The sequence below is a fragment of the Camelus dromedarius genome, chromosome 15 (genome assembly GCF_036321535.1).
Source record: "Camelus dromedarius isolate mCamDro1 chromosome 15, mCamDro1.pat, whole genome shotgun sequence".
Lineage (NCBI taxonomy): Eukaryota > Metazoa > Chordata > Mammalia > Artiodactyla > Camelidae > Camelus > Camelus dromedarius.
Window position 1 is genome coordinate 36,392,182 of NC_087450.1, and position 14,049 is coordinate 36,406,230.

Genomic DNA, 14,049 nt, shown 5'->3' on the forward strand with positions numbered 1-14,049 from the left:
GCAGCATAATATGCTAGGTCCAGTAATCTTGATGTGAGGTACAAAGCAGTAAAGAGGGTAGAATATCTGATTTTGTCAAACTAAGGGAATCGAAGAAAGCTCTATGAATGGTGTGATTCCCAAATATTAAATGTTAAAGGATTAGTAAGCATTTACTGTAGTGTGTGTGTGTGTGTGTGTGTGTATTTGTAAAATCTTAATTTTTGACAAAGGAAATACATGCATGAAAAAACCATGAAGTGTCCAGGAGACAGCTAATAATCTCATATTAGACCTTAAGGGGAAAGGGTGTAGTAGTTTCAGTGTGTAAGGCTGTGGAGATGTAGGCAAAAAAGGAACCTTTTGTGCCTTATTTAGGACCTGTATGTACCGAGTATACTTGTTGAAAAGTTTTAACATAGAGGTAGTTTATTCTATGAAAGATGGACTTGGGTTATAGGAGATTGAGATAGGAAGTCAGTTAAGTCTATTACAGTACATTTATTACAGTAATCCAAGAAAGAGGTGGTAGTCTCTTGAGTTATATAAAAAGTGGGAGAATTTTTTTTTCTCAATCCAGAGACAGGACTTGCCAGGAAAACCAAAGGATCTTAACTGGAAATGCCTTTTTGAATGCTTACACTATGAAAATTAAAATTACAGTTAAGTCAGTTTAATTTATACCTAGCTACCCTCTTTTTAAAAAAAAAAACAACTTAATTTTAGAGTGTGTTAGATTTACATAAAAGTTGCAAAGATTGTGCAGAGAGTTCTCCCAACTTTCCCTAGTATTAACATCTTACATAACCATGGGACATTTGTCAAAACTAGGAAGTTAACATTGGTACAATACTGTTAGCTAAACCGAGATTCTTCATTGGGATTTCACCAGTTTACACTAACATTCCCCTTTGTTTTTAGTTTTTTGTTTACACTGATACAAACCACATTTGCTTCCTTCAAGTGCAGTGGTAGTAGTAGTAGTAGCAGCAGCAGCAGCAGCAGTAGTAGTAGTAGTTGTTGTTGTTGTTGTTGTTGTTGTTGTTGTTGTTGTTGTTATAGCAGTTACTTCAAATGCCTTGTAGGGTGGTTAGCACTGTCCCTGGCTTCCACTAGATGCCAGTAATGGCTCCCCAGTTGTGACAACCAGCAATGTCTCCAGACATTGCCAAATGTTTTTTGAGGGGCACAGTCACCCCCAAGTGAGAACCATTGCTTTAAAATGAAAAAATCGGTGGAACTACCTTATGAAATTCCTCTTTATGCCAGTGTTTTCTATAGAACATTGGCTCTGAGGGATGCTAATATGTGATTTGAAAAAAATGAGTTTATGGAAAAAATAATTTGGGGAAGTAGTGAACCAAACAAAACTAGAGAAATCCTATTTCTTCTTTCTCTTCTTGATCCTCCCTCTCCCCTCTGCTACTTTATCTCTTTCCCCTCCCGCTCTCCCCTTCTGGACTTTCTCCACCTTCCTTCTACTCCTCTTCTCTTCCTCCTCCTTTCCCCACATTTTCGTCTTTCTCCAACACCTCCTCCTTCCCTTTCTTCTTCTATTCTTTCTCTATCCCTCCCCCATGGCAGGATTTCTCAGGGCCCTTAACATACCAGTGGCATCGTTAGTTTCCAGGAGACTATATATAGTATATGACATTTCTAAAACTGATTTAACTGTGCAGTGATTTCTTTTTGGAAGTATACTTTGTATAGGACTGTTGTCCAGTGACCCAGCCTTCGGAAAATATGCTGAATTAGGGGTTTTAGGTATAATTATAGAGAAATAGGTCACCTTGTATCCCCGAAACTCAAGAGCTACCTCTCATTGTTAAAGGGGAAGCAGATCATTGGGTTACATATAACTCTTTGAAATGTAGTAGTTTTTGCATATCTGTTTAAAAATGAACCCAAGACATTTTATGTTTACCTAACATTAATTAAGTTATTCTAAATTAAAACGTCTAGCAGTTATTGAACCTTTAAATTTTCACTTTGACGGTTGAGGTTCAAGTTTAATTGTTTTGCTGAATATGGTGGAGTAGCCATTGGCAAGTGCTGTGGTCAGCAGGATAACCAGCAGTAAAGTACAGGGATCAGGGGACTGCAGTGTGGGCCACGGGTTGGCATCCTGTCCCGGGGGAATAATGACTTGGTATGCTAGTTTCTAGCAGACATTCTAGAGCTGTTTATTCTTGGTGATCATGCTCCCATTTTATTTTACTTTTTAAATAATATTATATTTGGGCAAAATATACAAATAATTATACTTCAGTCAGTGTAGGAAGATTAAAAAAATATGTTTTAGAAATGATAAGATTTTTAATTTAATGAAATAATTACTAGAATGTTTGTTCCTATAGCTCTAGTAAACATTGAACTAGAAGATGAAAATAGTGAACTTTTTCCCTGTTAGTTATTTTTCTATTCCTTGTCAGATAGAAAGATAATTTCTAAGAATAAGAAAAAATTATTCCAATGATTTGTTGAGTCAGGGAATTAATAGTGTACACTGAATATTTACCTCAGTGATTAATTTTATTTCAATTAAAAAACTCAGAAACAAAGATTTTATAATTCATTGGCCTGCATAAAATGGGCTGGTTTGATTCAAGCCCTTTCCTGTTAGGCAGATGGCTTGGTAAATGACCAAAAGCAAATGCAGATTTACCATAGCAAGAGACACATTCATGGAACAGATAGAAGTCATTTTTCTAATAGACTCTGAATATTCATGCTTTCTTGACAATACTAGACTTAACTAAATAGAATGTTATAAAGGTAAAGTATTTTAGGCATCTTAACAATAAAGTATTAAATATATAATTATGATTTTTTAATTTCTCATTCTGTAAGTTGGAAAGTCATTTTACATAGAGTGAGTAGAAAATTGTGTTTTAAGCAAGGTGGGAAAGGTGGGTAGACCAGCTTCAAGTAGAGGATAGTACGTAAGAAAGCAGAGAACTCATTTCCTGCATCCATTTTCTTTACGAAGGAGAATTGTTTTCAAACTGGAATCGTAGGGAAAGCATTATTAAGAAAGAATTGAAGTGCAGATAGGTGAGTAAATAATTATAGAACAGCTAGACATTTTAAATGAATCTAAGTTTTTAAACTTATATAAATTATATTTCATTATTATACAAAAATTTAGCAGAAATGAGCATCATCTTCTATCAGTGAGTGTCTTTTGATAAACAGGCGATGTGTCAGAAGATTAGGGATCAGCATTGACCAGTTCGCAAAGGAAAGGAAAAGGTGATTTCTAGAAAATACAGACCTTTAAACTTGACATCAGTCATCAGTCCCCAGTAAACATCTAGGATAAATTATTAATCAGATAATTAGTGCTTATAAAAAGGAAGTGATTAGCATAACTTTAGGAAAAAGTTATGTCAAATCAATCCTATCTGTCTTCTACTTTTTTTCTTAAAAAAGAAAAAGTCAATTTTACTTATTTACACGTTCACTGAGTTCCAGGAGCAGTTTAAGGTGCTTCACATAAATACACGACAAGATAAAACAAAAAAAGTAGAAAACAGCTTATGTTTATTGAGCTTATATTGTAGATCCTTTACTAAGCAGTTTACTTGTTATTTCAGTTTATCCTAGGCTGATCCAAAAACTACCATTCAGCCACTTTTTGTAAGATGTGAGGAGTCTCCGCTGCCTGTTCCTTAAGCACTCGGGGCAGGTATTTTACATGAGAGATTCATGTGTGGCAGATGTGAAAATATTTTAGAGGGGTAGTTCCCAAACATTTTGGTCCTAGAACCCCTTTTATTTTACACTCTTAAAAATTATTGAGTACCCCAAAGAGCTTTTGTTTATGTGGGTTATATTTATTGATATTTACTGTACTAGAAATTAAAACAGAAAAATTTGAAACAATACATTTTCCAGTACCTACCAGAAGGAGGACATCATCATAACACTTCCTGTCACCTCTGGAAAACTCCACTGTATCCTCAAGAGAGACAGTGCAAAGGGCAAATAAATTTTTAGTGTTATGACCTTGCTGACCCCCTCAAAGGATCTCCGAAGCCCCCAGATCACACTTTGAGGACCACTGTTCTAGAGAAAGGATTCAGTCTAGAGAGGTCAGGCAATGGAATCCTTCATTACACATATCAAATTGATTGGTTGATTGACTTGCCAGAGTCATGTCTCAGTTTAAGCAAAGACTCAGGTAATTCTGAGCAATCTACATTGTTAGAGTGCCATTCATGTCACTAGTGAAAAAAATATTTCCAACGTTCCTTAAGCTCATTAATAAACTCAGTAGTGCAGGTCAAAATAGTTTGTAAGCAAAGCCCTGTAGTAACTGCCTCTGGAGGGTAGACTCCTGATTAGGGTCTTTTCAACCAACCACTTCTGGAGCATGTGTGTGTTGGGAGGGGTGTGTTTCCAGCTAGAAATATGTGTCACACTGCCTATGCTGAAGTAAAACAGTTGAAGGGCTAATAAGGTGCATATCAGAAACAAAGGGATGTGAGTCAAAACTTTTTTTTAAGAATGATATTTAACAAAGACAGAGTCTTCTGCATAGTTTCAGTGAACCATATATACAAATATGGAACTGGAAAGGAAACTCATCTTACCACTTTTATATAAAAAAAGGTCCAGAGGATTTAGGTAACTTCACACTGCAAACCAGCAGTTGAATGCAGTTGCTAAGATACTGAAGACAGCCTTTAGCCAAGTTAATAAAAAAAAAGTGTTCAAATAAAGAGATAATTGTTAGATTCTCTGGAGGATCTAGATTTCTCCCTGTCAAGCAGTCACCATTTATAAGTGCCTCTGTCATTTTGGATGAGGCCACACATCTGCCAGCCCCAGACATCCATTCTAGAGTTATTCAAACAGGACACTGGGCGGCTAGCTCATACTTTACCATCAGCTGTCATGTCTCAGTTTCATTGGGATGTGGACCACCTGTGAACTTTAGGTCCTGATTTCTTTTTCTGGGCCTCACTATCTTCAGCTTTTGTTACTTTTTTTTACTCTGTACTCTAAAGTTCACTGGCCTTCACACTCCGAGGGCTTGTGTTGCCTTGTTACATGCTGCATGGTCCATCGCATCCAACCAAGTCAGCCCACCTCTCAGGTCTAGTTAATCTCACCACCACTGCCACATGTAGTTCACTGCTGATAACAGCTCCACTTTTTAATGCATTGTTCTTGCAGTACTCAGAATAGTGCTTGATTCTGGGTGCCACATTTTAAGAGACATTGACAAACTAGAGACCATCCAGTTAAAGGTTACTAAACTGAGGAGTCTACAAACCACCATTGTTCTACAGTGTGAGCTCAGCCTTTTCTGGCTTCATTTCCTTCCATTGTCTCTGCAGGTAGCCTGTGTTGTGTTCAACTCACACTAAATCACCCACAATCTCTCAAATGTGGCATCTCCTTTCAAATATTCATTCTTCTGCACAGTCCCTTTCCCTGTCTCTTGGTGGTGAATTCCTACTTTAACCTCAAAAACCAACTCAAATGTTTTTTCCTCCCTTAAACTTTCCCTTGACTTTCCTAGTTTTTTACTTCTGGGTTCCCCCAAAACTTTATACATGCCTGGATTATGCACTAATCAAACCATAATCCAGTCCAGGGTCAGCATACCTTTTCTGTAAAGGACCATATAGTAAATATTTTAGGCTTTGTGAGCATTGTGTGTTTGTCTCTGTCGCAACTACTCACCTCTGCTGTTTTTGTACAATAATAACTATAGATAGCATGTAAATTAATAAGTGATACTGTGTTCCAAACTTTATATGTACACTAAAATTTGAATTTCATGTAATTGTTCTGTGTCAAGAAATATTATTCTTCTTTTGACACCCCCCGCATCATTTAAAAATATAAAAACAGCGGGGGGAGGATATAGCTCAAGTAGTAGAGCGCATGCTCAATCCCCAGTACTTCCTCCAAAAAATAAAGTAAGTAAACCTAATTACCTCCCCTCCAAATACACACACACACACACACACACACACACACACACACACCCCCATACACCCTCTACCGTTCATAGTTCTTGGGCTGTACAAAATCAAGGACCCACTGGCCATAGTTTGCTGATCCTTGATCTAATTAATTTATTTATTCTTTCAATCATGCATTTATTCATTTATGGGACAAATTTAATTTGCTAGATATCCTTCTAGGCACTGTGAGTCACTAGTGGTGAATGAGACAGTCATATTACTAAGGCAGAATCTTTCTTCTGCATTAGACAGAGCTTGCAGAGTTCAGAGACTTTCTATTCTATCATCCCCCCTCCCCGCAAGTATAGCACATATCCTGGTACATTTTGAGATGAAGTAATGATTCAACAAAGGAATAAGCTATTAAATATTTGCTAATTATTTCTCCTGTGACTGTATAATTATGCTATCTTATTATGTGAGTGTGAGAGAGAAATGCTACTAAGGACAAGTGAGTAGTAAATTTTGACAGGTTATTTTGGAAAGATCTTTGTTGAGTTTAGATATGAGGGTAAAGTTTACATTTTGTCTGTTTTGTCGATGAGAGCACTATCAAAGTGATAAATTTGGGATGTATTGCTGTGATGAATCATCTACATCATTTTTTGGTGTGAACCTTTTAATTAGCATTAAATTTGTATGATACAGTCATAGGGTAAATGGGTAAACTGTGAGGGAGGGGTAGTTTTTAACTAAACGGACATTTTCTCTAATTGAATATGCCTGATGACATCTTTATTTCCTATAAATGATGTATTTTAAGGATTAAAACCTTGGGTTGAGTTATAGTAACACATTATATTAAGTAATTTGTTTACTTGCAGAAATTAGCTTTTCTCTTAGCACATTGCATTTATGTGTTTTTTTAAGGTATGGCATACAACCTTAAAACACTTGTTACTTCAAATAATTTTCATCATGAAAATGTGATGCATGCTTGTTTTCTTTTTATAGGCGAGATAAACTTTGGATATGCATGGAATTTTGTGGCGGTGGTTCTTTACAGGATATTTATCATGGTAAGACCAAAGTTATATGTTAAAAAGATTAAGTAGAATTTCTTAAAATGTAGTCATTTACTAGATTAAAACATTAATGTTGTTTTGAGGGAAGTATGTTTTATCATTGCTATTTGGATACATAAAGAAATTTAAGATATATGCAGATGAAAGGAGCATTTGCTTTATAAGAAAATTATATGCAGTTGAATTATTTGCTAAGGCTAAAGAAGACATTACTATATTAGTTAATTCAGTTGTAATAGGATACGGGAAATGATAGATTTTCTGAAATTGTTTTAGAAGGCTTAATGAAGAAAGTGGGCTTTAAGTTGGTCTTTAAAAGTTAGGTAACCTTTGGGGACCAAGAAGAAGAAGAAGTGCATTTTAGGAGATGAAATAGCAGTATAATGACATGAAGGTGTAACATCTGAGAGATCACTCTCACTGGTCTGTCTGGAGTATATATCTGGGGAATGGGGTCAGATACAGAGCCTTGAAAGCCAGATGACAGAACATGAGAACATTTTGCTTTATCAAAAGCTGTATCTTTTTTGAGACTATTTTTTAGTAAGTGTGGCTATTCTTTATATTTAAGAAATTTTTTCATTAATGACATTTTAATTTCAGAAGTTTAGTGAAAATTGAGAGACATTTGGCATCATTTTGCATTGCAGACATAGATAGTATTTCTGGAAGCTTGTTATGAATTCAGAAAGCAGAGTTGGGGGTTTTAGAGCTTGAGCCATCGTCCTCCTTATATTGGTGGCTTTACAATAAATGCTGCATTTTCCTTCACCAAAATACATACATACATGCGAAAAGATGTTTCCCCTCTTTTTTTGTCTTCATTTGGACTAATTTCTCTCTACTATTGTTTCCACACTTAACTGATTTGATTACTTTCTTTCTGCAGTTCTTTCAGCTAGGTCTCCTAGCGGTAAAATTCTGTCTTTGACTCTTATTCTTAAATGACAGTTTAAGTGGTTTAAGGGGCCTAGACCGTTTTCTGTGTTGACAAGTCTTTTCTGTCAGCATTCGACCATTGTCTTCTAAGCTGCTGCAGTTGTCGGTACCTCCTGTCAGTCTAACCATTGATCTGTTGCATGTTATCTTTTCTTTTCTAATTGATTGTAAGATTTTTCTCTTCATTTCTAGTGTTTCTGTATCAAAATGTATGTGTAATTTTACTTTTCCTGCTTAAGACTTAAAGTGCTTACTGCCAAGAATTAGTTCTTTCATCAGGTCTAATTATCAATTATTTATCTCTTAAAATATTTACTCCTTCAATTTCTCTGACTTTCCTTCTAGAATTTCAGTTAGATGTACCTTAGATCTTCTCCATGTCTCTTAAAGTCAGGTTCATTTTTTCCACTTTTTAATCCCTCAGAGCACTGAAGATACTCAGAACCATCTTCCAGTTCACTGTATGGCTGTGATTCGTATATCCATTAGGTTTTAATTCTTGGTGACCATATTTTCCATTTCTAGAAATTGTTTGCTTCTGTTTCAGATCTCCCTCCATTTTTTATTTGTTTTACTCTTTTCTTGTAATTTTTCATTCCTTCTTTTACATCTGTAGTTTTTTTAAGCATAGTTTTTAGTCTTAGATTATTTAGTAATTCCATCAAATATATATATATATATGTGTGTGTGTGTGTGTGTGTATAAATATAAAATTGTTATTCCGTTTCAACCCTCTGATGAAAGTAACATAGCAATATGAATTTGTTAATATTGATTTGTTTATGCTGATCAGCCTCTTGGAAGAAATGATGATTTTTTAATACCTTGTATGTTCTCAAACGTGCATGCTGGGAATTTACATGCTTATATAAAATCCCAAGCCCTATCTTTCTGTGTATTCAGTCCTTTGATTATACTCAGGTTTCTACCAAATATCCTCCTCATGACAATGTATACTCCTCTTTGGCTACAGTCTACTGTAGACTGCAAAGAAGCAAACAAAAACCCCATAAGCATTGCGGTTGTTAGAAAATAAGAACTTCTCTTTCACCAAATAAGGTAATCCAGGATATTACACTACTACGTTCAATGACATACATGGTGACATACACTCTACATAGAATGACAACATGGTGAAAGAGAGGAGAGAAGGAAAGAGAGAGACATAAGAAGAAATGGAGATACATGTCTTATATGGCTATACAAGTAGACTGTTTCTTTGCAAGTGTATACAAATCATATTTTGATCTGTCATACAAAAATGTTTTTGATTAAAGCCTCCTTTTTAAAAATTATTTCCACTTATTTCTAAAGTACCATTAAGCCAATTTTATATTTTGTCTTACTGTCCTTAATTCCATCGCTTATTCCATATGATTTATTTTAAATCTTCTTAAAAGGGGGAATATATTAGTTATCTATTGCTGTTTAACAGTGCTCTTAAAACTTGCCATCTTAAAGCAAACATTTATTATCTCACTGTTACTGAGGGTCAAGAATTCGGAAATGGCTTAATTGGGTGATTCCCTTATAGGACAGGCCAAAACATCCATAAGACATTTGGTCCATGCCACAAGGTCCTTGAAATTTGGTCCTTTCCAAAACATCCATGAACATACTTGGTTCATGCCGTATAGTTTTGGACAGGACCAACTATGAGGGACTTTTTGGCATGGACCAAATATGAACAAATATCAAGGGCCTTCTGTTGTGAATCAAAAGTCTTAACAGAGGTTTTGGGCAGGCCCAAATGTCCTATGAACCAGATGTCTTTTGGACATTTTGGATAGGACCGAATGTCTGCTAACTAGGTGATTCTAGCTCATGGTCAGTCATGAGGTTGCAGTCAAGCTCTTGGCTGGGGCTGTAGTCATCTGAAGGCTTGACTAAGGTTGAAGAATTTACTTTCAAGATGATTCACTTAACATGGTTTTGGCAGAATGTTTCACTTCCTTGATAGCTGTTGGCCAGAGGTCTCAGTTCTCGTCATGTGCATCTCAACATAGAACAGCTTGAGTATCTTCACAGTGTGGCCCCTGGCCTCTTCCAGAGCAGATGACCCCAGAGGGCAAGGACAAAGCCACAAACCTTTTATGGAGTAGTCTCAGAGATTACATTCTGTCACTTCCACCACAATTTGTTCTTTAGAAGCAAGTCATTTCTGTCTAGCCACACTCAGGAAGGGAATTAAGTTCTGCCTCTGGAGGGGGATGTATCAGAGAATTCACAGACATATTTTAACCACAAGGACTGGGGACAGTGGGGCAGATTTTAAATTTACATTTTTTCGTAAGTTCCTTCTCCTCTCCTTTGATTTACTTTTTCTTTGAAGAACTAACGTTAGAACATTTTATTGTCTCAACATAATAGATTTTTTGGTCTCTATTTTTCATTGACTATTTTTCCTTCTTTTTAATAACTTCCTACATTCTATTTATGGTGAATTGTTTTCTCATTTATTTCATAATTTTGAGATCTTCAGTGGGAATTCCATATAGCTTTTGAGAGTACGTCCTTCTAACTGTTGGGTTTTTTCCCTCGGACCCCAATGACCTCATTGTTGTTGATATATTTGAACCCTAAACCTGAGTGAAGAAGAGGCCTGTGGTGACAAATTCTATGAGGAGACTTCTTCCCCCTGTCCAGATCCCAGGCCGTGACATACAAATCCTTCCTTAGTCATCTCCCGGTGCTTGTCTACAATTTTAATGAGGATCTAGGCCTTTGAGGATTCTGGTTTTATGTGGGTGTTTGTTTTAACTCTTCCTCTACAGACATATAGCTTTTTCTTCTGTGCCCATATAGGGGATAAAACTGAAGCCCTATCTTGCCAGAATTGGCCTTCCCCTAAGAGGCAACTAGAATATTTGACACGTTTATCATTCTGTTTTTCATTCCGCCCCCCTGCTTTTTTTTTTTTTTTTCTTCTGGGAAAGTCTCTTACTGTTTATGAGCTTAGTGAGGCATTTAAAAGATTATTTTAAAATATTTTTCCTATCATTTCTAGGTGTTATTTTCAACATTTTTAGGTTGTCTTGTTTGCCATATTGTGGGAACAGATCTCAACAAGGCCTATCTTACTAGGTGAGAGTGGGCTTACAAGCCACAGAAATTAGTTACTATAAGGATTATCCTCCAATATTTAAACTTAGCCTTGTCCCTTAAAGAATCTAAGTGAAATAAATTTCTCTCTGCCACAATTGTAAAATACAAGTACTGTGAACTACACATTTTTACAGAAGTGTTAAAGTTTGTGTAAATGTGAGCTCACTATCTAGCACACAATTTCATGGTTAGAATTTAATTCAATTTCTAGAATAGCTCCTCCCACCTAACTTACTTCTATATTTTAAAGTGATTTAATAGCAAAAAAGAGAAAACTATTTAAATGTCCTTCATAGTTGATAGATGCACACAGAGGAAATACTATTCAAATATGATGATATGATTAAACTATATATATTGATATAGTAAATGAAAAAGGCAAGTTTCAGAATTGTATGTGATAAGATTCCATTTATGTTTATGTGTGTGTAGTAGATTATAGGCCAAACTGTTGATATTGTTTATTATTGAGTAATACTAGTTTGGATAAGGAAGAAACCTGTCTCTATTGATTGGAATGTTTTATAGTGATCATGCATTAATTTTATACTTACAAAGTTAATAATTTTAGAGAAAAATTACTGATTTTTAACTTAACCATAATACATGTTGCGTGTCAATTTTTTACAAAAAGCTTTAACGAAAACTAGCTAAACTTTTGGCCATGCTTGCTTTCTTTTAACATTTAAGAGGTAATATGATCAGGTGTAAAAGTGAAAATGCAATTAAGTTCAGTGACTATTTCAGTGTTTTATTCATTCATTCATTCAGTTTTTTTTCCCATATTAAGTCATTTTATTTTTGAAAGAGTCTTATGATGACAGTTCACTCTCCCACATTTTATAAACATTTATTGAGCACCTTTTCCATGCCTGGCACTGTTCTAAACACTGGGTATACTATGAACAAATGAGATTTTTAAAAATTCCTGCTCTCATGGAGGTTAATATTTTAGTAGATTTGTTTAAGTATGTTAAACTGCTGCTTCATGAAACTTGTACAGCTTTGTCTCTTACTGAAAATACATGCTTTAACTGATTTTATTAATATTAATTTTCTTCTTTTATAGTAACGGGACCTCTTTCAGAACTGCAGATTGCATATGTTAGCAGAGAAACACTACAGGTAAATCCAGTGCGAATTAAGAAGTAATGTTCTTTATTAAACTGAATGTTTGATTATTGTATATTATTTGTTAAGTAAAGGTTAAACATTCTAACTTGGCAAACTCTTGAATTTAATACATTTTAAAGTTGTTTTTGTTATAAACTCAAATTATATTTGCAAATAAATACTTTAAAGCTTCAGTATGATAATACACCTACTAAAATTCAAGCACTATGGATTTGTTATTTATTTATTTTTAATTCCTCTTAATACCAAAGAAAGGCTTGAAAATTAAGTACTCTTATGAGTTTGAAACTCATTCTGATACTCATTGTTTTTAATATATATTTTTTAAAAATTGTTTAAAACTATTTGCAGAGTTTAATGAAAATTATTTGTCTTAGGAAAACTGGTCATTCAAACTGAGCTTTGCTTCCTTCACTTTCTTGATTCTTTTGTCTTTTAGGATATTCCAGTAAGATAAATTGATTAATACTAGAACTTTATATAATGAGTAAATAAGTAAGAGAGAATGCTACTCAGTTGATCCCTTTAAATTCCAAAGTGTGCTCTATATTAAAATCTTGTTAATTTTTTTTTTTTAATTCCAGGGATTATACTATCTTCACAGTAAAGGAAAAATGCACAGAGATATAAAGGTATATACATCATATGTTTAATCTCATGGCCCTCTCTTAATTTTTAAATATCCTAATCAAACTGTTGAGCATAATTGTCTTGATTATTCTGTTTGATGAACTTAACTGTCTACATGTGTTATGATAATAAAATTGAGTGATAATTTGAAGGGTTTTATTTTTTATAGTACCTCTTTTGAGATACAGTTCACATACCATAAAATTCATCCTTTTAAAATGCACAGTTGTGAATTCATGCTTTAATCATATTTTAATTTTATTTATTTATTTATTTATTTATTTATTTATTTATTTATTTATTTATTTATTTATTTATTTATTTATAAAACACAAATAAAGTCCATAGCTTCCATCAAGTTACAGTCTTTAGGAAATTTCATGCTTTGAATGTTATAGTAAACTTTGGCAATCTTAAGAAACTGTCATTAATAATGTGTCAAAATGGATAAATTAAACTTTGACATTTTCTGCTGGTCTTTAATAGGCAGAGGAGAGCAGGTGCACTGGGCATACTGTGCTAAACCATTGCTATGGCAGGACTCTGATATTATTTCCAAAGATACTGTCACCTCCCCACCTTAGATATTTTCTCTGTTCATTTTTCTTTTCCTTTCTTCCTCCTCATTCATCTTTCCTTGTACTTCTTCTTTCCCCCTTTTGTTTTCTGCAGTTTTCTCTAGCGAAAAGATTCTAACCCTTTTTTTGTTTGGGGGAGGGCGTGGGTTGGGGAACCACTATGCTCTTTGAGTCTCTGATGAAAGCTGTGGACTCTGCTCAGAAAATGTCCTTGTGCACATGCCTTCAAATTTCACATGAAATTTCAGTGGGCTCTCAAATCACCAGCTGAAATTCTCTGCTTTAAGTATTATTCATAAGCCACTTAAAAGATGTAAGCAAAGAGCATTGGATTCAAAGGTAGGAGAGATCAGAAGAATATGAGTAACTCAAGAAAGATTCTGTGTCATTAGCACTTAAATAATCTGGAAGGATTGATAGATTTTTGTCAGAAATGGATGTTGGAGTGCCTTCCATACAGAGGGAACAATGTGAGCAAAGATACAGAGGTCAGGAAATGTGGGGTCATTTTAGGGGGCATAAAAGCTGCACTGTTTTTGAAGAGGAGAGACTGGAGGAGAGTGGCAAGAGATGGGGTTGGCCAGGTGGCGTGGTGCTCCATTGTGCAGGAACCTGTGGGCTGAACTTCATAGTTGGGGCCTAATTGGGTAGCTCCTGACCACTGCCACTATTGCTACC

At 34.9% G+C, this 14,049-nt stretch overlaps 1 protein-coding gene across 2 annotated transcripts in view; it reads left to right on the forward strand.

Moving 5' to 3' along the window:
* Positions 1-14,049, forward strand: part of MAP4K3 (mitogen-activated protein kinase kinase kinase kinase 3) — a 154,400-nt gene that overhangs the window by 75,670 nt on the left and 64,681 nt on the right. For both annotated transcript variants that reach the window (XM_031466873.2, XM_031466874.2), the window contains exons 4-6: positions 6,915-6,979; positions 12,099-12,154; positions 12,748-12,795. In XM_031466873.2, the coding sequence (XP_031322733.1) occupies positions 6,915-6,979; positions 12,099-12,154; positions 12,748-12,795 (169 nt within the window). The remainder of the gene's footprint in view (positions 1-6,914; positions 6,980-12,098; positions 12,155-12,747; positions 12,796-14,049) is intronic.